Source organism: Macrotis lagotis, chromosome 1 (assembly GCF_037893015.1).
Source record: "Macrotis lagotis isolate mMagLag1 chromosome 1, bilby.v1.9.chrom.fasta, whole genome shotgun sequence".
In the NCBI taxonomy this organism is placed as follows: Eukaryota; Metazoa; Chordata; class Mammalia; order Peramelemorphia; family Peramelidae; genus Macrotis; species Macrotis lagotis.
Window position 1 is genome coordinate 575,279,148 of NC_133658.1, and position 27,781 is coordinate 575,306,928.

Sequence of the window (27,781 nt, forward strand, 5' to 3'; positions counted from 1 at the left end):
TTCATCGACTTGCATGAGCAAAGGAAAAAGGATTTTTTTAGCCAAGAGTTAAATCCATCGCCATTCTGTTTTTTTGTTTGCTTGAAGATTCTTCTCAATGGTTAACCACTCAATTCATGCTTAGCTGTGTCTTTTACCTCTCTAATGCCCCTTCCCAATCTGTGGTGTCTATGTCCATCTTCAAAAAGAAAAAAGGAGATATTGAAATCATATGGTTCTTACATGCTCTTCTTCAAACTGATCTCCACCAAAGGCTGCCACACAGGGTTTGATACCTCCTGTTCCCAGTGCTATCAGCAAGAGACCAACCATGGATAGAACCCTACAAGACAAAGACTTCTGATAATGTTTTTACTACTACAGTGATGATTGGGGAACTACAAAAGAAAAAAAAACAACAGCAGAGAGTTCCCCCAGGGTTAGGGGAACTAAGGAAGAGAAAGAGACTTTTCTGTCTGGGAAAAGGGGGGGGGAACCAAAGCCTGTCTGAATAACAAAAGAGAATGGGCATTCTTTCATTATACTTACTCATGTATTACATATCCCCCAATGACTGGCACAGCACCCATCGACTTTATCAAGTGACCCAGCACATACACCAAAGAGAGATAGATAATTGTCCTGTCAAGAAATCCAAGTCATCCAAGAGTAAGAAGCAATTTACAGATAATTTTATAAAATCAAACCAATGCTCACACTCTAGAATCCATAAAACTCTTTCTTGCTTTGAGGACACAAAGGAGCACTAAACAAATGAAGGTGCCACATTTTTTTCACATTCTCCACATCCTCTTCTGGTAGATATTTTGGAAAGCAGTAACACACAATGGAAGGAAAGAACTATTAAGGAACTATTTTAGAAATTTAAATGAGGAACAAACATAAATAGGAAAAGACTGGTAGGAATTCAATAATGAACTTTTCTTCTATGAGGGACTTCTATGCAGCTAGTAAATATTTCCTATCTACCTCCCTTTCCTTCAGATAAGACAAAACTAGGGGTAGAGTCTTTGGCAGAGTTGAAGGGATTATAAAACTTGGAGAGTGGAAGAGGACCTTGGAATATATTTTGATCAAGGGGTAACTATGGCACTACAGAGTTATAAAGACCAGGATAGGGCCAGAGAGGAAATAAGATCTGACTGTTGATCAGGCTTTGATCTAAACTTTATTCTCATGTAAAGGAAGGGGAAATTTGGTTCCCTTCTCACTCTCAGCTCAGCCAATGTGGACTTCAATTATCACAACACTGAAAAGTAGTCCTAAATCTGAATCACTGCTCTGAATCACCAACTGCCTCCTAGATGTTTGTCTGAACATCTTTTTGACAACCCATATTCAATATACACAATAATTGTCTCAATATCCTGTCATCCTGGCTTTTCCCCCCTAACATTTTACCTCCTACCTCACCCTATACATCCAAGAAGTTGGACAGATCTGTTGTTTCTGTCTCCACAGTGAATTATTTTTGTCCCTTTCTTTCCACTTTTTTGTATTATTGTGACAGATCAGGTCTTCCTGCCTCTATTTTATTCCTTCTTAAATACATCTTTCATATTATTCCTTAATAAATCTTCTTAAAATCCTCCTATACTCATTTAGTCCCTAATCAAAAATAATCAGGGATTCTTCATTATCTACTAAATGTATCTTCAATTGAATGATCTTTACCGTGAAATAATGAACAATGAATAGAGTACAGTGGCACTCCAACAATAGACACAGGCTTAAATCTATATAATCATGGACATCCTAACATAACCACTGCAACATGCATATCATATACTTCTTAAGGACAAAAAAGATGCAAAACTTTAGAATTATCAAGTATCAACCTTTGCCACCATTTTGTTTCATAGAAGAAAAAAATTAGACCCAGAGAGATTAAGGACATTCAAATAACAAAAGATTATTTGAGCTTACTAGAAAAGGGAGTAGGGAATGGAATAATATGAATAAAGTGCTCCAAAGAGCAATAAAATTCAGGATGCACCCTAGGGTGATCTATTCGGAAAATCTGAGATTAGTACAAAAGATGGGTGGTTCAGTAATAATTTAAAACATTCTTAGCAAGAAAATCAGACTTGAAAGTTATTTGCTTCTCAAACTTCCCTAAAAGAATTTAGATATTATAATCTTAAATTTCTAATTTAAGAGGAGTGAATATGCAGCAGGCAAGGACAATAACAGCAACAGAGTGACAATAGAGAGACCAGGAAGAAACTTCCTGGAGACATGAGAGAAGACAGAAATCTAGTAAGGTGACTGAAGAGGAGGACAGAGAATGGAACAACAACCTGCCTTTAGAATATTTAAACATATGCCTAAAATTTTAGTTATAAAAAGATAATGAAATAATGCTGTGCCATAAGGAATGACAAATATGAACAATTCAGAGTCATATGAAGATTAAAAGAGCCATTTAATTGTTTGCCTGCTTTAATTCTCTCTGCACTCATTTGTCAAAATGATGTTCCTTAAGCAAAATGTTCACCAATTTAGTAAACTCTAGTGTCTCCTTCTAGGATCAAATATAAACTCTTCTATTTGGCATATAAAGCTCTTCATAATGTGGTCCCATCTTATATACCCAGCCATATAATATACTCTTCCCTTAGATGTCCTCGATGTTCCAAATCAACTTGTTTGACATACTTTATAAGTGATACTCCATCTCCTATCTTTGTACCTCTGCACTGTCTCCCATTTCTAGATTATTCTGCTTCCTCAACATGGTCTTTTGGAATCCCTTATTTCCTTCAAGACTCATCTCAGGATGGGGCAGTGGATAGGGAATCAGCCCAGGAGTCAGGAGGACCTGAGTTCGAATCCTTCCTCAAACACTTAAACTTACTCAGCTGTGTGACCTTGGCCAAGTCACTTAACCCCATTGCCTAGCAAAAATCCAGAAACAAAGACACAGCTTAGGCACAAAACTTCTGCATGAAGCTTCTTCTGATCCCTATTGCTACTGCTTTCCCTCTCCTGCAGGGCTATGATGTTTTGCCTTGTGTTTGCTACTCTTATATATGAGCATCCTGTCCCCTTGCCCATTAGAATGTAAATTTCGTGAAGCAGGGACAGTTGGCTCCTTCCCAGAGACTATAAAAAGGGTCTAGTAGCTCTAGCATAGCAAATACTAAATAAATGTCTGTTGATTGCTTAATTGCTTGTCATGAAGCAGCTGTTGTATCAAAACAAATCATATCAAAATTAAAAATAAAGTCACCAGGCTAAAAAAAAATTCATTTTGAGGGGGTGATAATATACAACTAAAAAGGAAGATGTCTTTCTCTGATATGGAAATAGGTTAAACATGATTGTCCATAATATAACCATTATTAGATTACTCACTGCCATGAGGGGGGAGGGAGGGAAGGGGAGGTACAAAAATATGGATGACTGTTGAAATATATGGACGTAATTGATAAAATAAAACATAATAAAAGAGGTCCCTTCTCAGAATGTTTGTTGCTGGGCCATAAACCATGTACATAAAACTGGCAAACTTAAGTCAATGAATGTTTTAAGTTCTGACTGCTCCACTGATGGATCAGCAGCTGTTTTCCCATTTCTCCTTCTCCTTGGATTTTTTCATTCCCTGAGAGACAATGATGAAATTAGTACAGGGGCAGCTAGGTGGAGCAGTGGATAGTGCACAGGCCCTGGAGTCAGGAGGACCTGAGTTCAAATCCAACCTTAGCCACTTACCTAGCTGTGTGACCTTGGACAAGTCACTTAACCCCATTGACTTGCCAGGAAAAAAAAAGAAATTAGTACAAAAAAATAGACCCACAATGATTTCTAAGTAGTCAAATGAAAAATCAATCAGTGGGGCAAACTCCATTGTTATCTTATTTTAAGAAATTGCCACAGTCACCCCACTTTTTCATCAGTTCTTACCCTGATTAATCATCAATCATCAACATCAAAGCAAGATGTTCTACCAGCAAAAAAATTACAACTTGTTGAAGGATCAGATGATGGTTAACATTTTTTGGTAATAAAAGCATTGTTAAATTAAGCTGGGGTATTTTTAGCCATAATAGCATTATTTTTTTTGCTTTATTTTAATTTTATAGATTATAGTTTATGTGCACTGAGAAACAAAAAAGTATTATGCAATTCTCATTCTTGTCACATTTGCCTTATTGTGATGGTCTGGAACTGCAACTACATATCCCCAGGGTATGCTTGTATTTGTAATCAGGTTCCCTGACTCTTCATCCATGTTTCCACTGCATCTCAATAGAAGAGGCAGTGTAAATGAGATGCAGAAGATAGAGACTGGGAAGAGCAAGTGGTGAGTTTATTTGGGAGTTCTGGTAGGAATGTGGGCTGACCAAGACCTGATGGTCACAAAAACAGTGTGGTATCCCTGAAGAGGGACAGAGGAGGAGCAGAAAGAAACTTGCTGAGACTGGGTTAGAAGCATGTTGCCCTTCCCCACCCCAGGTTGCTGGCATCTGATTATCTGACAGTTGACAGAACTTGGGAATAGTTGTGTGTGGTGTAGTTATAACAGTTTCCAATCCCTATAGAAATGGTTTAGAGCCAGAGAATAACTAAAAACTGAGAAGTCAGCAATTGGAACCATGACCATGCTCTTCCTTCTTACCTCCATTTCAGGGATGGTGAGCTCAAAGCTCAGCTTCTATGGCATCTGCTAGGAAAGGACTGATTTCCTTAATTTCCTTAATAGTTACTGCTTCCTCAACAAAAGTAACAATGATAACTTTTATTTATATAAAGCTTGCAAAGTGCTTACTGGTCCTCAGACAACCCAGAGAGGTAGGTAGGTTGATTGGTTGGTTGGTTCTTGTCCTTATTGAAGAAGACCAAAATGATATCACTATGCTTGAAACAAATTAAAGGGTGTCCAACTGTGGCTGATCAGACCAATATGAGCTCTGAGGACTCTACCACAGATTGGGCAAAAATAGTCCATGTGAACACTTGGGGTGGGTGCTCTAAACTTACATACGCCATATTTCCTTTGAGCTGCTTCAATTCTGCCCTTCTCATAGAGTGCAGCCCCCTCATTGATGAGGATACTTAATATTGGGCTGGTCCTGTGCCAGTATTTCCCATGTTGTACAATCACTTCTAAAGTTCTTCAATGAGACGTTCAGGGTGTCTTGGTATTGCTTCTTCTGACCCCCTTGTGAGTGCTTGCCCTGTGTGAGTTCTCTATAAAATAATTCTTTTGTCAAGCATACTTCTGGCATTCTAACAACATGTCCAGCCCATTGTAGTTGCTCTCTCTGTAATAATGTTGGAATGATTGATAGTTTAGCTTCAAAAAAGACCTCAGTGTCTGGGATCTTCTCCTGCCAGGTGATCTTCATAATCTGCCTAAGACAATTTAAATGGAAGCAAATTCAGTTTCCTGACCTGGCACTGGTAGACTGTCCAGGTTTCACAGGCATATAGCAATGAGGTCATCCTAATGACTCTGTAGACCTTCAGTTTGGTAGCCTCTTCTCTCCCATACTTTCTTTTGGAGCCTCCCAAATACTAAGCTAGCTCTGGCAATGCCAATGTCACTGTGTGTACCTCCCTGGAAAGGATACTGCCAAGGTAAATGAACTTGACCACAGTATTCACAACTTCTCCATTTGCTGTAATCAATGATTCCACAATGGATGGTGTGCTGGTGGCTGATGGAGCACCTGGGTTTTCTTGGTGATAATTGTTAGACCAAAATGAGCATGAGCAGCAAAGAATCAATCTATACTTTGTTGCATCACAGTTTCAGAGACTGCATTGAGTGCACAGTCATCTGCAAACAGAAGATCATACACCAACAATCCCTCCACTGTAGTCTTGGCTTGTAGCCTTTTCAAGTTGAAGAATTTGCCATCAGTGCAAGCAGTGACCTTGAGACCATGTTCACCCTCAGTGAAAGCATTTGATAAAATGGCTGAAAACATCATGCCAAAAAGTAGTGGAGCAAGGACACAGCCTGGTTTCACTCTATAGGTGAGTGGAAAATTGAGAGCATCATCCACTCAGGCAAACAGGCCATCATGAAGTCGATGTACAAATACTGATGAACTTCTCCAGCCAACCAAATTTTGAGATAATTTTCCATAAATCCTCATGACTGACAGTATCAAAGGCCTTGGGAGAGGTAGAAGCTATTAGGACTATCCTCATTTTAGAGATATTTTTCCAAGGGCTATCCATCTCACATATATCATGAAATGAACAGGCTTTGGAAGAAGCACTTCCTGGTAAGGAAACAGGAGAGAAGTCAGAACAGTTTTCAAGGAGAGGTTGTAAAACTCAAATGGTCCAATTTTTGAAATCAGAGCAAACCACACCCTTGAGTTCACTCACTTCTTTCATGGGACTGGCAGACCTCAGAGATATTGGTTTAGCTCTGGACCACCACAACATAGCAAATATTGTAATAAAGTGAGTCACATAAATTTTGTTAAAAGTCATATTTACACTAAACTGTAGTCAATGTGTACAGTAGCATTGTCTAAAAAATATTGCCCATACCTTAAAGATATTTTATTACTTAAAAATGCTAGCCATCATCTGAACCTTCAGCAAGTCAAAATCTTTTTACTAGTGTAGGATCTTGATTGACCATTTCACTTAAACACTTAGAGGTCATTGCAGGGTTATTAATTGGCCTAATTTCAATATTGGTGTCTCAGGAAATAGGGAGGCTAAAAGAGAAGAAGAGAGATGGGGGAAGAGCTGATCAGTGGAACAGTTAGAACACATACAACAATTATTTACCCTTAGGTTCTAAATAAAATTTTCTGTAAAAGGTGAACCAAGCTTGCTATTGGGGAAGCTAGTTGGCTCAGTGAACATAGAGCTAGGCCCAGAGTGAGGAAAACAGATCTTCCTGAATTCAAATCCAACCTCAGACACTTACTAGCTGTGTAACTCTTAGCAAGTCACTTCACCCTTTTTGCTTCAGTTTCATCCTCTGTAAAATAAGCTGAAGGAAATGGCAAACCATTCAGTATATTTGCAAAGGAAAATCCAAATGGAGTCATAAAGAGTCACATGACGAGACTAAAATGACTCAGCAACAAGAGCTATGGGGAGAGAAAAGACCTCTAGTAGTGTTAATCTGTGAATTCCCCTGTGATGAGCTTTCACATTGTAAGAGTGGATAATGTTCTTTTCTTACCTGAATTTTCCCAACCAAGAGTCAGCCATGATTGCTCCCAAGAGAGGAGTGAAATAGCAGAGGCTGCTGAAGGCATGGTACACAGATGTAGAAGTGTCTTCACTCCAGTGTAGGAAGTACAGAAAGTAAAGTGTCAACACAGCTAGAATGGAGAAGGAAACAGGGAGACAAAAGATGGATTAAATTCATGTCTGGGAAGTTGGTGGTCAAATGTACATGTGAGATCAAACAGAGAACCTGAACAATTGTATAAAGAAGAGTCCACTTTCAAGTACCTGTACTAATGGGGGGAGAGGGGAACTGTGGCATAAATAATCCAAAATAATGACTTTTACACTTCTATTTGATTTGGAAAACACTATATGATAATTCCTTTGCCAATTATGCTTTACTCAGTGAAAAATTAATCTTCCTAGGGCAGTTAGGTGGCCTGGTGAATAGTGCTACCCCTAGAGTCAGGAGGACCTGAGTAATTGTTATTAGCAGTGTGACCTTGGTCAAATCACTTAACCCCATTGCCCCACAAAAACAAACAAAAAAAATTAATCTTCCTTCCCTAAGGAACTAATGGTAATAGAAACAGTGGTGAGGCAACCAGTCTAGGATTACAATTTGCCAGATATAAGACACACAAAAAAATGTATCTGCATAAAGATGATGTACTGGTTTAATAAACTAATTTCCCAGTCTCTGAGAGGTTGTTAATGGGGCATGAGACAGCCTTTGCTCCTAGGGCATCTAATAATAATGAATGCCTGTATGCAGATTAAGTTCCTAGATTTGGAAGAGAAAGAATCTGAAAAAGGAAGAAAAGGGAGGGGTTGTTGGGAGAGGGGAAGGCACCATGCATTTTTAACATTGTTTGCTAGCATGCATAGGTAGTTCAGGCATTCAAAGTAGTGATTTTTATTTTTTTTAATTATAACTTTAAAGTAGTTGAATTTTAGAAGCTCTAGGTAAGAAATAAGACAGTGAGCTAGACATAAAACTGAAACTAAGGTAAAATACATGGAGGAATGATGAGGTATAATTTTTAACATGATTTAATAAATTCACATATTTTTACTTCCAGAAAGTTTCTCTCTGTGGCCTGTAGGTATTTATTTTGTGATAAGTTAAGATTCACATATCAAGTTTCAAAGTAACTCAAGGTCAGGGTAGAAGGAGGGATTAACCATGTATAGTGCATTAAAAAATGCCCTTTCTTGGCCCTGATTGGTGAAATAAAACTTGTCTCCAAGATTTAGTTCCACATGGAGAGATTGAAGATACAAAAAAAGGAGAGATTTATTTGATAACGCAAAGTTAAATAGGAAAGATGGAATAATGATGCAAATCTGGGTAACATATTGCCTGGTACATTATAGAGAATTCAGATTCCTAGTCTGGAAAATTCGGATTACTGGGGGAAAGTATATGAAGAATTCATTCTTGATATCTTTTAGAGCAAACCTTTGGAGACCATCTAAGAATTTTATGTTCCTTGCTTGTCTATGGGAGAAAGAGGACTATGAGAAAACTGGTGGTTGGACAATGGAATTAGGTCATGTGTCATGGGACCACATCAAGTAGGAGACAAAGCAGAAGGTTTTATAAGCATGCCTCATTTATCATAACACCTAGTTCCTCTGGTCAGTGGGTAGAGTACTGACCTTTAACTCAGGAGGACTGGAGTTAAAAATAAGGCCTCAAACACTTACTAACTATGTAATCTTGACCAAGTCACTTACCCCAGACTCCCTTGCATCCAGTTCATCTCCAGTCTTCCTGATTCTTTTCTGGTCATTGAACCCAAATGCTATGGGTGACTGAGCACAGCACTCCCTCACTCAAATCTAATTCACTTGCTTGTCAAGGCATCACCTCCCTAATGTCATAGTCTTCTTTGAAAATGTTAGGAACAAACTTTAGTTAAAAAACTCAGTGGGTGCTACAGAGCTATATTTGCTGGGTAGGAATTTCACACCTGGCTTCATGCCAACATTCAGGACTATAATGAACATAGGATAACTCACCATTAGGTGGTAGGAGAAGGGACTATCTAGGTCAAGGGTTGGAAGGGAATAAAATACAGGGAAATGAAAGAATAGGGAGGTAGGGAGGAGTTGGGAATTCAAAGAATACCTTTCATGCCATAGTAGGAGAATCTTTCACAGAACTCATTCACCACGATGAAGGCGATGCTCAGTGGGTAATTAGAGCCACAGATTTTCTATGGAACAAAATGATGGTAAATTGGGGTTAGGGGGCAGTGCAAATACATTTGAAATATCTGCCCCTTACTCCCCAACTTCAGCTTTTTGGTCATAAAATGCACTTTTCCATCCCCAAAAGTGGAAGTAAGCTCCATGAGGGCTTGTTGACACTTTTCAGTCATGTCCCATACTCCATTGACCCTATTAGGTTTAAGCGACATACACAGGGTCCTATAGCTAATAATTGTGCAAGGCCAGATTTGAATTCAGGAAGGAGTCTTTCTGACTCCAGATCTGGCATTCTAACCACTGTACCACCCAGCTTCCCTCCTTGAAGGCAAGGATTGTCCTTGGTTTTTATTGGCATCCCTCCTTTTCCCTCCCTTCCTCCCACCCCCCAGCACTAATTAAGACCCCATCACAAAGCAGACACTTAGTAAATGTATATTGATTGAATGATTAATGAGATGATAGTTCCCTGTGCCACCCAGCTTCCCTTCCTGAAGGCAAGGCCTGCTCTTTGTTTTTATTGGCACCCCTTCCCCAGCCCCTCCCCCTATGAAGTCCTGTCACATAGGGACTTAACTAAACATAATAAATTAATAAACTTAACTAAATTTAATAAACTTAATTAAACAACAGCATCACGTGCCAGACCCTCTGTTAAGCTCAGGAGATACAAAGAAAGGTATCATGGACCTTACAATCAAATTCATATAAACAGGTACTAACAAATGATTAAATTGGAAATAGTCTTAGGCTAAACAATTCAGGAATAATGGCTTTATATCTAAGTTATTTTGTTTATTAATATGCGTCCACTCCCTCTGCCACGTGAGACAGGCTAGCTTTTCCCTGAAAGGTGAGAAAAGCTCTCACCTAAGAAACTAAGGTCCAATCTGTACCTTACTTGATGGTTTCCTGGTAGGCTCAGGCCATATTGCCAGGCTTCCTGGTTGTCTGAGGGCATAAAAAGATCCACTCAGTTGAAGCTGGGCTCCTTCAGATTTGGCAGAAGTCCAAGGCCACACAAGTTACTACACCTTTACCTAGAAACAAAAATGTCTGTATCTATACAAGCTAAGTGTAGTACTACCTTGTTGAATATTTTTCTATGTTAAGGCTAAATAAAACCTCCTTTTAAACTGTTGAATGACCTCTAAAGTGACTCATTTTATTCCAACCCTTAACCAAAACTATCAGGAAACAAAGGCTCTACAAATCTAATGTTCTACCTCAATCTTTATCCTTCATCTCTCTGCAGTGCATCACCTTCTAAGTTTTCTTGACACTGTTCTCTCCTGGTTCATCTACCAGTCTAACCATTCCTCAGTTTCCTTAGTCCAGGGCTGTCTTAGTCCTCTCTTCTCTGCTTCTATATTAATTTGCTTGGTATTCTGACTAACTACCATAGATTTCATTACCATTCATTACCATTTCAGTATTGATTCTTGGTTCTATCTATCCAGCCTTACTTCCCTCTCTGCTTACTTCCTCTCACATCCCTAATTATCTATTGAATATCCTCTGCTCCACAAAAGTTTCCCATCTTCTTAACTTCCATGGTAAGAGCATTCTCCAACCTTGAACATCCTCTTCCAGGGGCAAAGATGGGGAATGAAACAGGAATTTCAAATGTTCCTGTTAAAATGACCAGAGCTTGAGCTAATATAAAAATGACAATTCTAACAAAACTAAGCTACTTGTTTAGCACCCTACCAAACAAAATTCCAAAAAAATTACTTCAATGGGTTAGAAAAAGTTGTAAATAAACTTATTTGGAGAAATAAAAAGTCAAGAATTTCCAGGGATTCAATAAAAAAAAAGTGCAAAAGAAGGGGGCTTAGCCTTACCACATCTAAAATTCTATTATAAAGCATCAGTCCTCCAAAATGTCTGGTATTAGTTAAGAATAGAGTCGTGCATCAGTGGAATAGACTAGGTGCAAAAGCAAGAAATAATTGTAGTAATCTGCTGTTGATAAACCCAAAGAGTCCAGCTATTAGGATAAAAATTCTTTCTTTGATAAAAACTGCTGGGAAAATTGGAAGTTAGTATGGAAGAAGCTTAGATTAGACCACCTCATACCCTATACCAAGATAAGATCCAAATGGATACAGGATTTAGACATAAAAAACAATATTATAAGCAAACTAGAAGATCAAGGACTAGTTTACCTGTCAGATCTATGGAAAGGGATGCAGTTTACAACCAAGGAATAGAGAACATCATTCAAATCAAACTAGATAATTTTGACTATATTAAATTAAAAGGCTCTTACAGAAGCAAAACCACTGTAACCAAGATCAAAAGAAATGCAGCAAATTGGGAAACAATTTTTACAACTAGTATTTCTGACAACTCATTTCTAAACTATATAGATACATGAGTTAAATTTATAAAAAAACCAAGCCATTCCCCAATTGACAAATGTTCAAAGGATATGCAAAGGCAATTTACAGATGAGGAAATCAAAGCAATCCATAGTCATATGAAAAATTGCTCCAAATCATTACTTATTAGAGAAATGCAAATTAAAGCATCTCTGAGATACTACCTCACACCTCTCAGACTGGCCAATATGACCAGAAAGGACAATGATCAGTGTTGGAAGGGATGTGGGAAATCTGGGACACCAATTTATCATTGGTGGAGCTGTGAACTCATCCAGCCTTTCTGGAGAGCAATTTGGGATCATGCCCAAAGGGCAACAAAAATGTGCATACCCTTTGATCCAGCAATACCACTACTGGGCCTATACCCTGAAGAGATGATGAAAAAGGGTAAAAACATCTTGCACAAAAATATTTATAGCAGCTCTGTTTGTGGTGGCAAAGAATTGGAAATTGAGTGAATGTCCTTCAAGTGGCTTAGCAAATGTGGTATATGTATGTCATGGAACAGTATTATTCTATTAGAAACCAGGAGGGATGGGAATTCAGAGAAGCCTGGAGGAATTTGCATGAACTGATGCTGAGCAAGATGAGCAGAACCAGAAAAACACTGTACACCCTAACAGCAACATGGGGGTGATGATCAATCCTGATGGACTTGCTCATCCCTTCAGTGCAACAATCAGGGACAATTTTGAGCTATCTGCAATGGTGAATACCATCTGTATTCAGAGAAAGAATTATGGACTTTGAACAAAGACCAAAGACTATTACCATCAAATTGGGGGGGGGGGGATGCATTATATTATAATGTAATTTTACTATCTCATACTTTATATTTCTTCCTTAAGGATATGATTTCTCTGTCATCACATTCAACTGAGATCAATAGAATCAATGTAAACACTAACAGAATGCCTTCTGTGGGGGGTGGAGGGAGGAAAGCAAGAATGGGAGAAAAATTGTAAAACTCAAAATAAACAAAATTTTTCTTTAAAAATAAATAAATAAATGAAATGAAATGAAATGAAATGAAATGACCAGAGCTGAACAGAAAGTTTGATCTTCAAGTACAGGACTCAGGGGAAGCATAGTGAGGGTGGATAAGGGTAAATTATGAGAGACTTAGTTACAGGTTGCTGGGTCTCTGGGATGGGATTATGGGTTTAGGGCCTCCTGGCCCTCCAGCTACTGGCTGCCCCATAGCACACATTTGTTGTTGCTGACTCTTCATGACTCTATTTGAGTTTTGTTGTTGTTTTTTAGGTTTTTGCAAGGCAAATGGGATTAAGTGGCTTGCCCAAGGCCACACAGCTAGGTAATCACTAAATGTCTGAGACCATATTTGAACCCAGGTACTCCTGATTTCAGGGCAGGTGCTTTATCTACTGGGCCACCTAGCCACCCCCCATAGCACACATTTGAAAGAGGACAGAGTGAAAGTGGAGAGAAAATATAATAAATGGTAGTGGGGAGGAATGGATGGAGGGAATTAAAGTCAGCAACAGCAACTGTAGAAAAACTGGGAAGTGACTTCTCTGATGGATTTATCATAAATACCATGCACCCCAGAGACAGAGCAGATGGTATAGGAACATAGACTGAAGCACAGTTTTTTCCCTCTTTCTTTCACTTTATTTCTCATGAGGATTTTTATCTTTGTGGGGGGAGGGGGATTATGTTTACTCTTACAGCAAGACTTTTTAGTAATGTACAAATAAATTAAAAATTTTTTAAACTGAGCTAAAAAAAAGAATATGTTTCCAGTCATCCAGGTTTTCAACCTATGTGTCATCTGCCACACTTCACTCTCATATCCCATACTAATCAGTTTCTACTTTCACATTATCTCATGTATACAGACTGTTTCCTCTGATTCTGCCATCATCCATCACCCCCAATACCTTCTACCTATATTATTGTAATAATCTGAGGGTTGGCCTCAAGTCTTTGCCAAAGCTATTTCATCCTCCATTCAAAACATCAAATTAAATCTTCCAAAAAGAACAGATCTGACAATGGCAGCACTAAACTTCTACAGTTCCCTCACCTTCACTTTCATGATCAGATATAAACTCCAATTTTAGAGCCCTTCCTAACCTATCTTCTGATACCTTCTTCTCTCATCTCTGTCCCTACCTCATATACTTCAGGGTCCAGTGACACTGACCTGCCTGTCCCTTGCATAAAACACTCATGTCACTGATATCCTTTTTACACATTTTCTTTCCTATTACATTGTGAGGTCCATGAGAACAGGGATTGGTTTATTTTCTTTTTACCTTATCTTTGCATCTGAGCCTAGCAGAGGGCCTGGCATATGATGTAATTGTTGTTAGATATGATCAGGACTACTGATTCAAAGAGACCTTGTCTTTTTGGAAAGCTATTGGGGGGTCCTATGGTCCCCCACTGTACCACCTAGCTGCCCCAGAAGACCAAGGTTTCTTGCCCCTGTTTTCACTCAAGTAAGAGAATTCAGTTCCTATCAAGATCCAAGAGAGAGAGACAGAGAGAGACAGAGAGAGACAGACAGAGACAGACAGAGAGAGACAGAGAGAGACAGAGACAGAGACAGAGACAGACAGACAGAGAGAGAACACAGAGAGAGAACAGAGAGAACACATATCAGTCAAAAGAGAGAAAATAAAGAGAAATAATGCCTCAGATCCCTCTATGAACCTGGACTAATCCAAAGGATGTTATTAGTGGGGGGGACACGGGACTCCCAATAGTTTTGCAAAAAAACAAGGCCTCATTGAATCAGTAGTCCTGATCATATCTGGCAACAAAACAAATGGTTGGGGGAGACAAAGGGCAAACAAATGTACAAATGAACAAAACAAGCTAAATACAGGTTAGATAGAAAATAATTAACAGAGGCAAGACATTGATGGGATTTTAGTTAGGACTTAAAGAGACCATTGCCTATTTCCCTCTGGTCCTTTTTTAAATTTACAATATTTTGTATTAAGGAGCACAGAGTAGCAGGCAACAATGTGATTAAAACAATCCGATACTAATCAAGAAATTGTATGTATAACACTTTCCAAGAGTACAGGGTGAAGGGTGAAATAAATGTTTACTGGCTGAATGAATGAAGGGCAGAATACCCAGAAATGGTTTATAATTTCTTTAGGCTTCAGTTTCTTCATTCACAAAATTAAGACAAAAATAGGGGCCCTACTTATCAAGTTGTGGGCAGCTAAGAGGGAAGTGCCTTCTCTGGAATCAGGATGACTTATCTTCCTGAATTGAAATCCTAACCAAGTCATTTAACCCTGTTTTCCTCAGTTTACTCATCAGTAAAATGACTTAGAGAAGGAAATGGCAAACCACCCCAGTATCATTGCCAAGACAATTTAGTCTGAAAAGACTAAATATCATTTATCAGCTTGTTATCAAAACCAGTGGGATAATGAAGATTAAAGAATTTCCAAAAGTACAAATTGATATACAAGAGTAGTGTTGCTGTGACTGTGTCTTGTCTCTTTTATCCGACTGGCTCCTTCCCAATGACACAGACTATATCTTCTGACTCTTCCTTGTTTTATACTTTGCAAGGATAAAGTTCTCTACCCAGAGGAAATGTGATATGAATCTCATTCTTAATTCAGTAGACAAGCATCCAAGCAAGACTTCCCATACAGGAACGAATGTTTAGGAAACTCTTCCTAAAAACTTAGTAGTGAAACTTTGAATCTAAGATAAAGTCCTAGGATTATGCTCCATCCCGTCTTAAGAAGACATTCTGAACTGTTCGTTCTTGTCCCAGACAAATTCATTTGCTTTGCTCCTAGACAACCTATTTTGGAACTGGGAAGGCAGAAAGAACATAGAAGGAAAGACAGAGGAGTGAGGTATCCCTGGTGAAAGGCAGTGCAAGCAGAGAGATTCACAGATGATTTTTCTTTGGAGGGCTCGAGGGCTGGGGCAGTTTCTCTTCTGGGGTGACAAGCGCAAAGAGGGTTTCCCTGGACTCATTTGAAGGGAAGGTATTCATGGCTAGCTGGTCAATAGCTCTCTCCTCAGGCATGTGGCTGAAGTAAGCAGTTGGGATCTTATCCAGCTAGCTTTGAGAAGAGGGACTGGAGGGGGGTGGGAACTGAGAAGCAGTTTCAGCATTTAACCCTGTGAGAGTCAGCTGGAGCTATTCTGTGGGGCAGAACTGGGAATTAATGGTTGGTGGATTAGGCTGATTGGTTCATTGAAATACAAGGTGGGAAAGGGGAGGGATTTGGAAATCGCATCTTAAGTTTGGGCAGTGCTTTATATTTTTGGAAACATTTTCATCACCATTATTGCATTTTATTCTGATAACAGCTGACTGGTGTGGTTAGTAGGAGTTACATTATATTTCCAGTTGGGGCTCTGTTAAGGGATGGGATACTGGAGAGAAGTGTCACAAGGAAGAATGAAGGAATGAGGGGGAAATGAGAAGAGCAGGAATGATGAAAAATGCCTTTAAGGAAGACTATCTTGGCAGTCTTGAGCAGTAGAAACAAAGCACCTTGGTCATAGTAGACACTCAAATGTTTGTACTTTTAATTTGACAGAGGCAAGGAATATATTAATTTGTGATTGTTAATACAGTGATCCCAACATGAGGCCACTTGAGGATTCCTGTGAAAACAGGAAGGAAGAGAAGGAAGGAATGATGTAAGAAACACCAGAGGGAGGCAGAAGTTAAAAACTAGCGCTTCTTTTCCTACCTTCCTTGATGATTTTTGTCCTTTGTTCTTCAATCTCAAAGAAAACCAGGACGTCAGGGAGGTGATGCCATGACAAGAAGATGAATGAGCAAGGGGGTGCGGAGCTAGAAGTAGAGCCATCTGATCCAGTGATCAGATAGGAATCAGAATAACTGGAGATGCTCCAGGGGAGAGGCACTCAGGGCTAAGTGACTTGCCCATGGTCACACAGCTAGTTGTCTGAGACCGAATTCGAACTCCCATCCTGACCAGTGCTCTCTCCACTGCAACACCAGGCTGCCCTCCTTAATGGATTAAGAAAAGCTGGAATTGATGATTTCTTCTTTCAATTAGTAGTTGACCTTTTTTTATCTAAGCAGACACATCTGAGACACTTTGCCCTCCCTAGTGGACCTCATCCATTTATCTCTGCAGGAAGTGCATGCATATACATTAAGCGATCTAAGGTCAATTGATGTGTCAGTCAACTAGAATTTATTGAATTTTTACTATATTCCAGACCCTAGGATCTAGAGCTTAGTGAATTACTGACCTTTTGATAAGCAAATGCTTCCAGTCTAGCAAAGACTATGAATGTAAATAATTTAGACTACTAAACTGTTTTTGCTGTTGGGTTGAAGAGAACCAAAGACACCAGAGGCTGAGGTCTTGACTTGCAATGACTTTGAATTAAGTGAGGCAGAATTCTACTCCCTCTTCCAGTGTTCCAGAAGTTCAGGGTCAGTGGGAAAGTCAAGACTGGCCAAATTTGGGGGATGCAGTAGTCTTGGCCTTTCTAAATTAAGGTCTTTTCCAGGTCTCAGTGTGTCTGAGGCAATGCCCATTCAATGACCAAGAGCTAGAGTGGATGGAGCACTAGTTCTGAAATCAAAAATCCTTGAGTTCCAAACCAGAAACTGCCTAGCTATGTGACACTAGACAAGTCAGGTAACCTTTGACTGCCTCACTCTCCATATATAAAATGGGGATAATAGTAGTACTTACCACCCAGGTAGTTGCGATTATTAAATAAGATGTTTTCAAACAGTATTTAGCAATTGTTTAATAAATATTTTGTGATTCAGTATTTATGGTCTCAGACACTTACTAGCTGTGTGACTCTGGACAAGTCATTTAACCTTTTAGTTGCCTTAATACATTAGAGAAAGTGAAGTAGGGGAAATATTGGACATATTTATTTCTATAATTATTAATCTGTACTCTCCCCTACTGACTATCCTCCCCCTAAACTAAACTGTGAGACTAGGTCATTGAATTTTTAGTAAAGTACCTTTCTTCTCTCTGCCAAAGACTCAGGAAATTCCTGCCCCCCAAGCCCAAATAAACCTCAATCAAAAGAAAAAAAATTGGTTCCCAGCCTTAATTTGAAAGGATTAATTCTTTGATTTGCCATCCCTTATCTACCAACTTCTCATTACCACGCCTTTGCTTTGAGCTACCTGCTCCCACCTAGATCTCCCTTTGTCTTTGGAGGACAGATCATTTTGGAGAAGCTTGATCCCCCAAACTCTTATCTTGTCAACTAGGGACAGCTAGGTGGTGCAATGGCCTTGGATTCAGGGGGACAGGAGTTCAAATCTAGCCTAACTATATGACCTTGGGCAAATTACTTAGCCCTGATTATCCCCTGCATCCAGAGCCTTCTCCAGTCATCCTGATTTCATATCTGGACATTGGACCCAGATGACTCTGGAGAAAAAGTGAGACTGGTGACTTAGTATAACCCCCTCATTCAAATCCAAATCATGTGCTTGTCATGGCATCACCTCCCTGATGTCGTGGTCTTCTTCGAAAATGAAGGATAAATATTATTATTATTTATGCTGCTTGTTTTGCTGTAAAGCTAGCCCCATTGTGATTCCCCCCTCCCCTTTTACTCATCTCTACAACTTGTCTGCTGTAAAGGCAGCCCACTCTGAGGTAGCATAGATCCCCCAAATCACTTCTCACACTCCTTTCTCCCTCTTAACCCGTCTTTGATGTTTTCACCAAACGAGCTTGTGGTTGTTTCTTTTTAACTCCACTTTTACTGAATCTCACTATCTTGCTGCTTTTCCAAAGAACTTGTAAATTAACTTGCAAGGTGTGAATTAAATTTAAAGTTAAGCTTTTTCTTACCTCCCAAATGGGTCAGGAAGATTTGAGTTTGACTGAAAATGACTGAATAATGATAAGTGCTTGTTTCTTTTTCCCTTCATTTACACTGAAGAGCAAAATGGCATAATTACACTAGAACTCTTTTGAGGTTATTGGAAACATGCTCCTCGCATGATCTGCAGAGAAGTATGTTAGTTTGTCATTATTATGGTGAAACTCACCTAAGGCATCTGACCCCACACCAGGAAGAGGGTGTCTAAACAAAAAAAAAGAGGTTAAGCCTAAAGGCAATAATCTGAGGATATATGACAGTCATTGTTCAAACAGGTTTGAGACCTTCTAGGACTGAGAATAATAATAAGGAAGCCCCAGGGCCTGGTCTCCAAAGGAACAAAACCTGGGAGTCATCTGCTGGCCTCAGGCAGAGGCTATCTAAAAAGGAATAGAGCCAGTCACTTAACTTCTGTTTGCCTCAGTTTCCTCATCTGTAAAATGAGGATAACAATAGCACCCACCTCCCAGGGTTGTTGGAAGGATCAAATGAGATAATTCTAAAATAATAAAATGAATTAATTCTTGTTCTCAAAGAAGACAATGACATTGGGGATATGATGCCATGGTAAAGAACGAGGGGGTATGGGGGCTAAGTCACCAACCTCACTTTTTCCTTCAGAGCCATCTGGTTCCAGTGGTCAGATATGAATCAGGGTGACTGGCTGTGCCCTGGATGTGAGGCAATCAGGCTTAAGTGACTTGCCCAAGGTCACACAGCTAGAAAGACTCAAGTATCTGAAACTGAATTTGAACTCAAGTCCTCCAGACTCCAGGCTCTATCCATTGCACCACCTAGCTGCCCATAGACTAGCAGTGTTTGTCTTGTTTGGGCCATAATTAGTTCAGAGTGAATGTAAATAGCAATATATTATCTATTTTATCTATATTATCTATTATCTACTTATCTATTTTAGCCAGAAACCCTGAAGGATTTCTCCTCCCAGATTGATTTTTTTGATTGTGCAAAAGTCTCTCTTGTTTTTTTTATCTGCCTTAATCATTGAGACACCCTAAGGGCTTACTGTTTCAGCTAAATTTTTATTTTTCCAGAAGTGGTCTTTCTTGGCCTCTTTTCCTCATCTCTTTCTAACCAAACTTTGATCTTTGAGTGGAAACTGCTGGCCAAGGTCCAAGAATACTGGACCAAGAAGAAGAAAGTGAGGCTGGAGTACTTGCAGCATTGCTCACTTGCATGTCATGGCATCACATCCCAGGTGTCATGGTCTTCAAGAATGAAGGACAAACATCAACTTGTGTAATAGTAGCGGCCCCACTGTCAGCTCTCTCTCTCTCTCTCTCTCTCTCTCTCTCTCTCTCTCTCTCTCTCTCTCTCTCTCTCTCTCTCTCCCCCCCCCCTTCCTCCCTCCCTTCCTTCCTTATTTTTCTTCCTGTACTTTGCCTTTTTAACAATTTAGAAAGTGAGGGAGCTGGTGGTAACATTGTTCCCTACTCTCCACTCCATACTCCCAGCCCCTCCCTCAAAAAAAAGAGATAAAAGAAATTAAGTCATTGAAGCATTCTTTAAAATGCATAGAAAGGAACAGAAAGAAGTTCAGAGAGAAATATAGGCAGGTAAACTTTGAAACTAAAATTGAATAACATTTTTTTAAAGCAAATTAAATGTAATAGTCAAATATAAAACCTCATTTTCTGTTCTGCTTTTTATGAAGAAATCACTTTGGGGGAGGTATTTGTTTAATTCTGAGTAAAAGAATTTAAATAAGGTAAATATTCTATATCAAAGTGTTATAATTACTACAACTTTTTACAAATATTCTTTTTTGTTTTTTTTTGTAAGGCAATGGGGTTTAATGACTTACCCAAGGCCACACAGCTAGGTAATTATTAAGTGTCTGAGGCTGAATTTGAACTCAGGTCCTCCTGACTCCAGGGCCAGTGCTCTATCCACTGCACCACCTAGCTGCTGCTTTTTACTACTATTCTTGGTCAATTTTTCTTAGCTATTATGAGGACTGGAATGTGTTCTCAGATTTTGTCCTGCTCTCCTTAATCCATTAAAAAATTGTATTCTCCTTTTAGACTTGCCCTGCCCTCCTGATACTTAAATTCATTAAAAAAGTTACCTCCTTTCAGGAAAGATAGCATTATAGAAGGATGGTTCTCTTGTATATCAAATAACAGGGTTGTCTCCTGGGAAGTTTAAGGTTTTGTCTATTCTTAAGTATATTCTGTTTCCCCTCCCCTCAGCTTGGTGTGGTCATTACTAGAATAGCTTCCACCTATAGTTTAAATTGTAAATCCCAGAGAATAAAACTTCATGTATAATCCATACTTTTTCTGTGGTTATTTCATTTTAACCCTATGTTTTAAGCTCCAAATAATTTTAGTGTTCACATCCGTTTCTTTTTTCTCTTTTTTTTTCCTTAGATTTTTTGCAAGGCAAATGCGGTTAAGTGGCTTGCCCAAGGCCACACAGCTAGGTAATTATCAAGTGTCTGAGGCCAGATTTGAACCCAGGTACTCCTGACTCCAAGGCCTGTGCTTTATCCACTATTCCACCTAGCCACCCCACTCACATCTATTTCTTACAATGCCATTTCAGCAATTTGATGAAGGGCTTGGGAGCTCCTTTAGTGAGTGAGATTTTAGTAATATCTTTAAACCTAAGAAACTTGTGTTTTGGATACTAAATTATAAAGCATAAATTGGGGTGGGGCAGCATTCACTAGAGGATAATACAGAGAAGACCCCATTGAGATTTTACAGTAAAATCAAAGTACAATATAAATATCAGCTACTATTACTCCCTCTTAAGCTTTCCAAATTCCTTACCCAAGCTCCCAAGGGAAAGGAGAACCACAGTTACAAGAGTCCAGCTTGTTTTCTGACTAAAGTATTAATGATTAAGTTAGAGAAGATTCTTCCCAGAATTCATGTTTTAGTCTAACTTAGTTTCACAAATGTCTATTGGTGCAAGCAAATGAATAGTTAGAAATTATTAGCCAAGTTAGCCAGGGTCATTATAGGTGCCATTGCCGCAGGTCTGGCCTTAGCAGATGAGACATATGGAAACCTCAGAACTTCATGAACATGTTGCCTATTTCTCTTCTACAGGCTATTGTGGAGCTGCTGTTCCCTCAGGAGTGAATCTTTATCCAATGAATTCATGGGCAAGCATTTATTAACTGCTTTTTTAATAATGAGACATGCTAACTGCCAGGGATAAAAGAAATGCAAACAAAAAAAAAAATAACAAAGTAAAAAGCTGTCCCTGTGGTCCCTGTGAACAAGGAAGGGGCAGGTAGGTGCCTAACTTGTATGCAGGAAGACCTGAGTTCAAATCTAGACTCAGATTCTTCCTTGTTGTGAGAAAGTCATTTAACCCTATTTGCCTCAATTAGGGTTAGAATGGGAATGGCAAACCACTCCAGTATCTTTGCCAAGAAAACCCCAAATGGGGTCACAAAGAGAGAGACAAGACTAAAAACTAACAGAGCAACAAATCCGAAAGGAGCTCCCATTCCACTGGGGAGACAAGACAACAACTATAAGCATACAAGATACATACAGTTGAAGAGGGAGATAGTCCCTGTGGGAAGGCACTAGCAGACGATGGGGCTGGGGCAGATGCTGGTTCAGCCTTGATGGACTCTCTCATTGCATCAGTGCAACAATCAGGGACAATTTGGGGCTGTCTGCAATGAAGAATACCATCTGAATCCAGAGAAACAAATGTGGAGTTTGAACAAAGACCAAGGACTATTACCTTTAATTTAGAAAAAAACCTGATATCTTATTGTCTGATCTTGCTATCTCTTATACTTTATGTTTCTTCCTTAAGGATATGATTTCTCTCTCATCACATTCAATTTGGATCAATGTCTACCATGGAAACAATGTAAAGACTAGCAAATTGCCTTCTGTGTGTGTGGGAGTAAGATTAGGGAGAAAATTGTAAAACTAAAACTAAATAAAATCTTTAAGTACAAAAAAAAGTTTTTCAATATTCATACACTTGCTTATTTATAAATTACATAGTTTTCTATCACCCTCCTTTCCTCTCTCCTCCCCTCAGCCATGACCAGTCTGGTAAAAGTTGAACATGTGCATTTGTGTGAGGAATTAGGACTAAGGAAAAAGAAAGAAAATTATGGAATAGGAAGGCAAAACATAAGAGAAGTTTTAAAAAATTGAACATCATATCCTATACATTCAGATTCTGGGTTTGTTTTTTTCCCCTCTGGATGTGGATGGTCTAGTCCAAAATAGGTCTTCCAGGGTTGTCCTGGATCTCTGACCTGCTAAGAGGAGCTCCATACATTGCAGATGATCAACTCACAATGTACAATCATTATTTCACTTGATCCTTAAAACAACTCTGGGAGGTAGGTCCTATTTTTTATACTTATTTTACAGATTAGGAAATTAAGGCAAATTAAGTGACTTCCCCAGGGTTACACAGTTGAGTCTGCTATGGGTTTTAAATTCAGCTTTTCTTGTAACTCCAGGCCTAAGGCTTTATCCAGAGCCAGAGCCAGAGAGAGGGAGGGAGGGAGGGGAAAGGACAGAAGAGAGGAGGGAGAGACACACACACACACACACACACACACACACACACAGCGAGAGCGAGAGCGAGAGCGAGAGCGAGAGCACATTCTAGGAGCACAAGTCGGAAGATGATTTGGATCAGAGGGGAGAAAAGTATAAGAAGTCTTTGAAAGGTAAAAAGGGAAGATGTTGAGAACAAGCTTCAGAATATATTGTCATTGACTTCATGCCCTCATATATAGATGAAATCATTCTTAGTTGTCATTTCCAAGTGAATTAAGCATACCAACCTGTTTATATTATTTCGATAAGTTCTTGAGAATGTCTCTTCTTTCAGGCCTTTGTCCCTTCAGGTTGGTATCTCTGCCATCTTTGCTAATGAGTAATAAGATTAGAGCAGAGTTTCTAAGATAATTCACAACTTTGTTATTTTAAGGATTATGACTACCTGACTGAATGCTTGGTGTGCCACCATTGCTGCTATTCCAAAACCCATTGAATATGGACACAAAATACCATTTTGGTTATATAAATTCCTTAGCCCTACTAACTCAATCAGAGTTAGTTCTTTTGTCCTTCCCTAATCTCAACAAATTTTGGGGAGAAAAGAAAATCAATCCTGCTCTCAGGCTACCAGACTTACCTTTCTTATACATTTCTCCTTAAATGTTAGTTGTCCTAAAGAAGCTTCTGCCTCAGGATCCTCTCAGCCCAGATTGGTCACTGCCTATCTTGGATCTTTTTTGTAAGAAATAATCCTTCAGTGAGTTCCCCATTAATAGGTCACATTTGAAAAAGCAAATAATGGATCCCCTAAAGTGGTTGAATTAAGTTTGAATTCATATTGTATATTTCCAAGGAGCTGAAAACAATTACCATAATTTATAGTAATAATTTTGAATAGTGCTGATTTAAATACATATGACCACCTTAGGGGATTCATTATTCAAAGTAATAGAGATCCAGCTGTGTTCTTAACCTTCTTTTGATTCTTTACTCCACAGTCCAACCACCAGCATCCATCTCCCCTGCCAGGAATCAAATGGGTCATGCCATTGGTCATGATTAGAACAGCTACTTCTCAAAGGACCAGTGATCAGATCAGACATACATTTTTCATAGTCAGTGTGTGATTTATTTTGAATGACTTTATGGTAGAAGTAGAGTCTTTTATTTGAGCAAGGAGAGAGAGCAGCCTTTAGTCAAATGAATGGAAGAGATACTGTCTGGAGGCTTTTACCAGCTTTGGGATTCTACCATCCACTTTTTTTCAACTGAGGGGCAGCTAAGTGGCACAATGAATCGATCTTGGAGTCAGGAAGACAGGAGTTTGAATTCAGCAGAGACTTGACTCTCTGTGTGATCTTAGGTAAGTCACTTAATCCTGACTGCCTCACTTCCAGGCCATCTCCAGTTGTTCTGATTCATATCTGGCCACTTGACCCAGATGGAGCTGGAGGAAAAAGTGAGACTGGTGACTTAGCATAGTATCCCCCTCACTCAAATCCAACTCATGTGCATGTCACGGCATCACATCCCTGATGTTGTGGTCTTCTTTGAAAATGAAAAACATTGGGTGGCTAGGTGGCATAGTGGATAAAGCACCGGCCTTGGAGTCAGGAGTACCTGGGTTCAAATCCAGTCTCAGACACTTAATAATTACCTAGCTGTGTGGCCTTGGGCAAGCCACTTAACCCCGTTTGCCTTGCAAAAACCTAAAAAAAAAAATGAAAAATATTTTTCAACTGAATCAATGATTCCATTTTCATTATCTATCCATATTCTCACTTTCTACTTCTAGAACCTAAACACCCCAAGAAACAAATCAGAGAATTGAGATAAAGAAATGAAACATCTTCCAGATAAGAATGAACATTATCAGTTTATTTCTGATTTGATTGGAACTGATTAACCAAAGACAGTAAAAAATCACAAAAAGGGAGGTCTCTCCATTAATAGACAACGAAGGAATAGCGAAGACCATAACATTATGATGTCAGATTACATCAATGATATGGAAGGGGGGGTAGCACATAGATGACATTAGCAATGGCATGGTCAACATAATTGCATGGAATAACATGGTCAACTCAGTTTAGGTTCACATTGGGGATGAATTGTGGCATTCACATGTCATTGAGCATTTAACAGAGGAGGGGAGATTATTTTGCCGTTAACACAGCAAGAATCCAGTGGCCATGAGTTTCTCTCACTGAACTCCCCATTGTCTCCATCAGGAAATGTGTCAATGATAAGGAGCTCGTGAATCGAGTGGTCCCAGGCACCTCAAGTCTGAGTCTTAACTGCACACAGCTGGGATAAAGCTACGCAATATGGAGGAGGAAGTTGTGCGATCAGAAGTATTGTCTGGTTCCCTGTGGCTAGGGTCCTCCTGATTGGACAGGGGAAGTCTTTTCTATGGGACCAACAGGAAGCTCATGCTGAGACACAAGGATTATCTTGGGAAGTACTGGAGGATTCTGACCAGGAGGGTCAAGAAAGAGGTATAGTCAGCATTCTTGTTAACTATAGTGCTTAAGTTGAACTGCTAGCAGGACATCTGCAAAATAATACAGCAGTTCATCGGAAAGAGAACTCTTCACTCTGAGAAGTAATGCAATGAAGAGTAGCACTGCATGAGAGATGTCTACCAAAAGGGATGGGAAGTGAGAGACTTCCAGGAACCTACCCTATGGTCTTTGACCCAATAGTTCCAGCTCCCAGGGATGAAGCAGTCATGGAACTGGAAAAGGAAAGCAAACTTGGGATAACATTTGGAGAACTCTCAAGATAGTCAGAAAGCTTCCTCAGATCTACCCTCTTTTCATTGGAAATCTCATTATCCTTCAAGGCTGAATCTGCCTAATATTTATTTTTGTTTTATTTTTATTTGAATCTTTGGCCCATAGCACAAACCCTTAAACACAGTGTTCAAATAAAGATTAACTTTTATTATGGAAAGATTGTGACTCCTTGCTCTGAAAGAACAAGCTGAGGGTAAAAGGTAGTTGCTGAAGACATTCAAATAGAAACTTAAGAGCCTCTGTTCTAAAGATGTGGAACTTGAAAGGTTGACACTTTTAAATGAAACATAAATTAGCTTTTTGACATTTAGGTTTTTTCTCAAAAATCAAATAAGGAATTGATGACAAATTGGCAAACAGAATGAACAAATTGTTTTCTCTGATCCATGTACTTTGTTTTCATCTTAAATTCATATACATTTATTTATTACCAACCAAAATTTCACATTTATTTATTATCAACCAAAATTTCAAGAACAGCAGATGGAAAATATAACAAAATTAATAATATCATCACATTTAACTAAGAATCTAGTCCTTCAGAAATCAAAAATACTAAATAGATTAAATCTGTGTTATTTCCATATTACATTAGCAGAAAAATAAGAATCAAATTACATTTCCATTATCATCAAAACTGAGTTCTCAGTCTTGAGAAATTTTATTCTTAGTGCAAAACAAATTCTCTCATATTCTAGTATTTTAAAAATATTTATATTGAGGCCCATAGTTTTTTCATTCATCACTGTCACTTCCCGATTCACTCAGCTGCAAATCATTTCCTAAAATAAAAAGAAATGGGAAAATTAATTACACAAAAGTTTTTTAAAAATTCAATAAATATAGAATAAGCTCAGGTAAAATGTGAACTTACAGCTACTTATTTTCAAAAGATATTTTTCATAACAATAACACTAATATTTACTTATGCTTTATACTTTACAAAGTGCTTCATAAACATTATCACATTAAGTATTATTTGCAAATTGAAAATTAAGTGAATGTCCTTCAATTGGGGAATGGCTTAACAAACTGTGGTATATGTATGTCATGGAACACTATTGTTCAATTATTAAACAGGAGGGATGGGAATTCAGGGAAGCCTGGAAAGATTTGCATGAATGGATGCTGAGTGAGATGAGCAGAACCAGAAGAACATCGTACAGCCTATCAGCAACATGGGGGTGATGATCAACCCTGATGGACTTGCTCACCCCTTCAGTGCAACAACCAGGGACAATTTTGAGATATCTGCAATGGAGAATAACATCTGTATCCAGAGAAAGAATTACAGACTTTGAACAAAGACCAAAGACTATTACTGTCAAATTAGACAAAAAAAGCATCATATTACTATGTAATTTTACTATCCCATACTTTTTTTTTCTTCCTTAAGGATATTTCTCTGTCATTACATTCAACTAAGATCAATGTATAACATGCCTTCTGTGGGGGGTGGGGGGAGGGAAGCAAGAATGGGGAAAAATAATAATAATTATTATTAATAAATAATAATAAATAAAATAATAAAATAAACTCAAAATAAATAAAATCTTTCTAAAAAAAGAATGTTTGCTTATTTTAAATTTCAGTATCAGTGTTCAAATTTGCTACTGCCAAGCATTCATTTACATATTACATCTATTTTTGGCATTTTAGTTCATCTACCAGTATCACCGATATATTGTAAGGTAAAAATATTCATTATGTTTTATATTTTTGATTCCATTTTTTGAGGTCTTTTTATTGAGAAATTATCAGGGGATCTGACCAGGGGCATTTTTTATTTACTAGTTGTGTGACCTCATACCTTGCAAAAAAATACAAATAAAAGAGAGATAAAGAAACTATCAGG

At 38.6% G+C, this 27,781-nt stretch overlaps 2 protein-coding genes across 2 annotated transcripts in view; both read right to left on the reverse strand.

Annotated features, from left to right (window-relative positions):
* Positions 1 to 15,897, reverse strand: part of SLC15A2 (solute carrier family 15 member 2) — a 44,672-nt gene extending 28,775 nt beyond the window's left edge. Inside the window, exons 1-6 of the mRNA XM_074214622.1 lie at positions 15,650 to 15,897; position 15,420; positions 9,287 to 9,374; positions 7,163 to 7,304; positions 529 to 621; positions 223 to 322 (exon numbers count right to left, since the gene is read on the reverse strand). Coding sequence (XP_074070723.1) covers positions 223 to 322; positions 529 to 621; positions 7,163 to 7,304; positions 9,287 to 9,374; position 15,420; positions 15,650 to 15,786 — 561 coding nt within the window. The 5' untranslated portion in view covers positions 15,787 to 15,897. The remainder of the gene's footprint in view (positions 1 to 222; positions 323 to 528; positions 622 to 7,162; positions 7,305 to 9,286; positions 9,375 to 15,419; positions 15,421 to 15,649) is intronic.
* Positions 15,898 to 26,545: 10,648 nt separating this feature from the next.
* EAF2 (ELL associated factor 2) overlaps positions 26,546 to 27,781 on the reverse strand; it is a 72,794-nt gene continuing 71,558 nt past the window's right edge. The window contains exon 6 of the mRNA XM_074214623.1: positions 26,546 to 26,708. Coding sequence (XP_074070724.1) covers positions 26,662 to 26,708 — 47 coding nt within the window. The 3' untranslated portion in view covers positions 26,546 to 26,661. The remainder of the gene's footprint in view (positions 26,709 to 27,781) is intronic.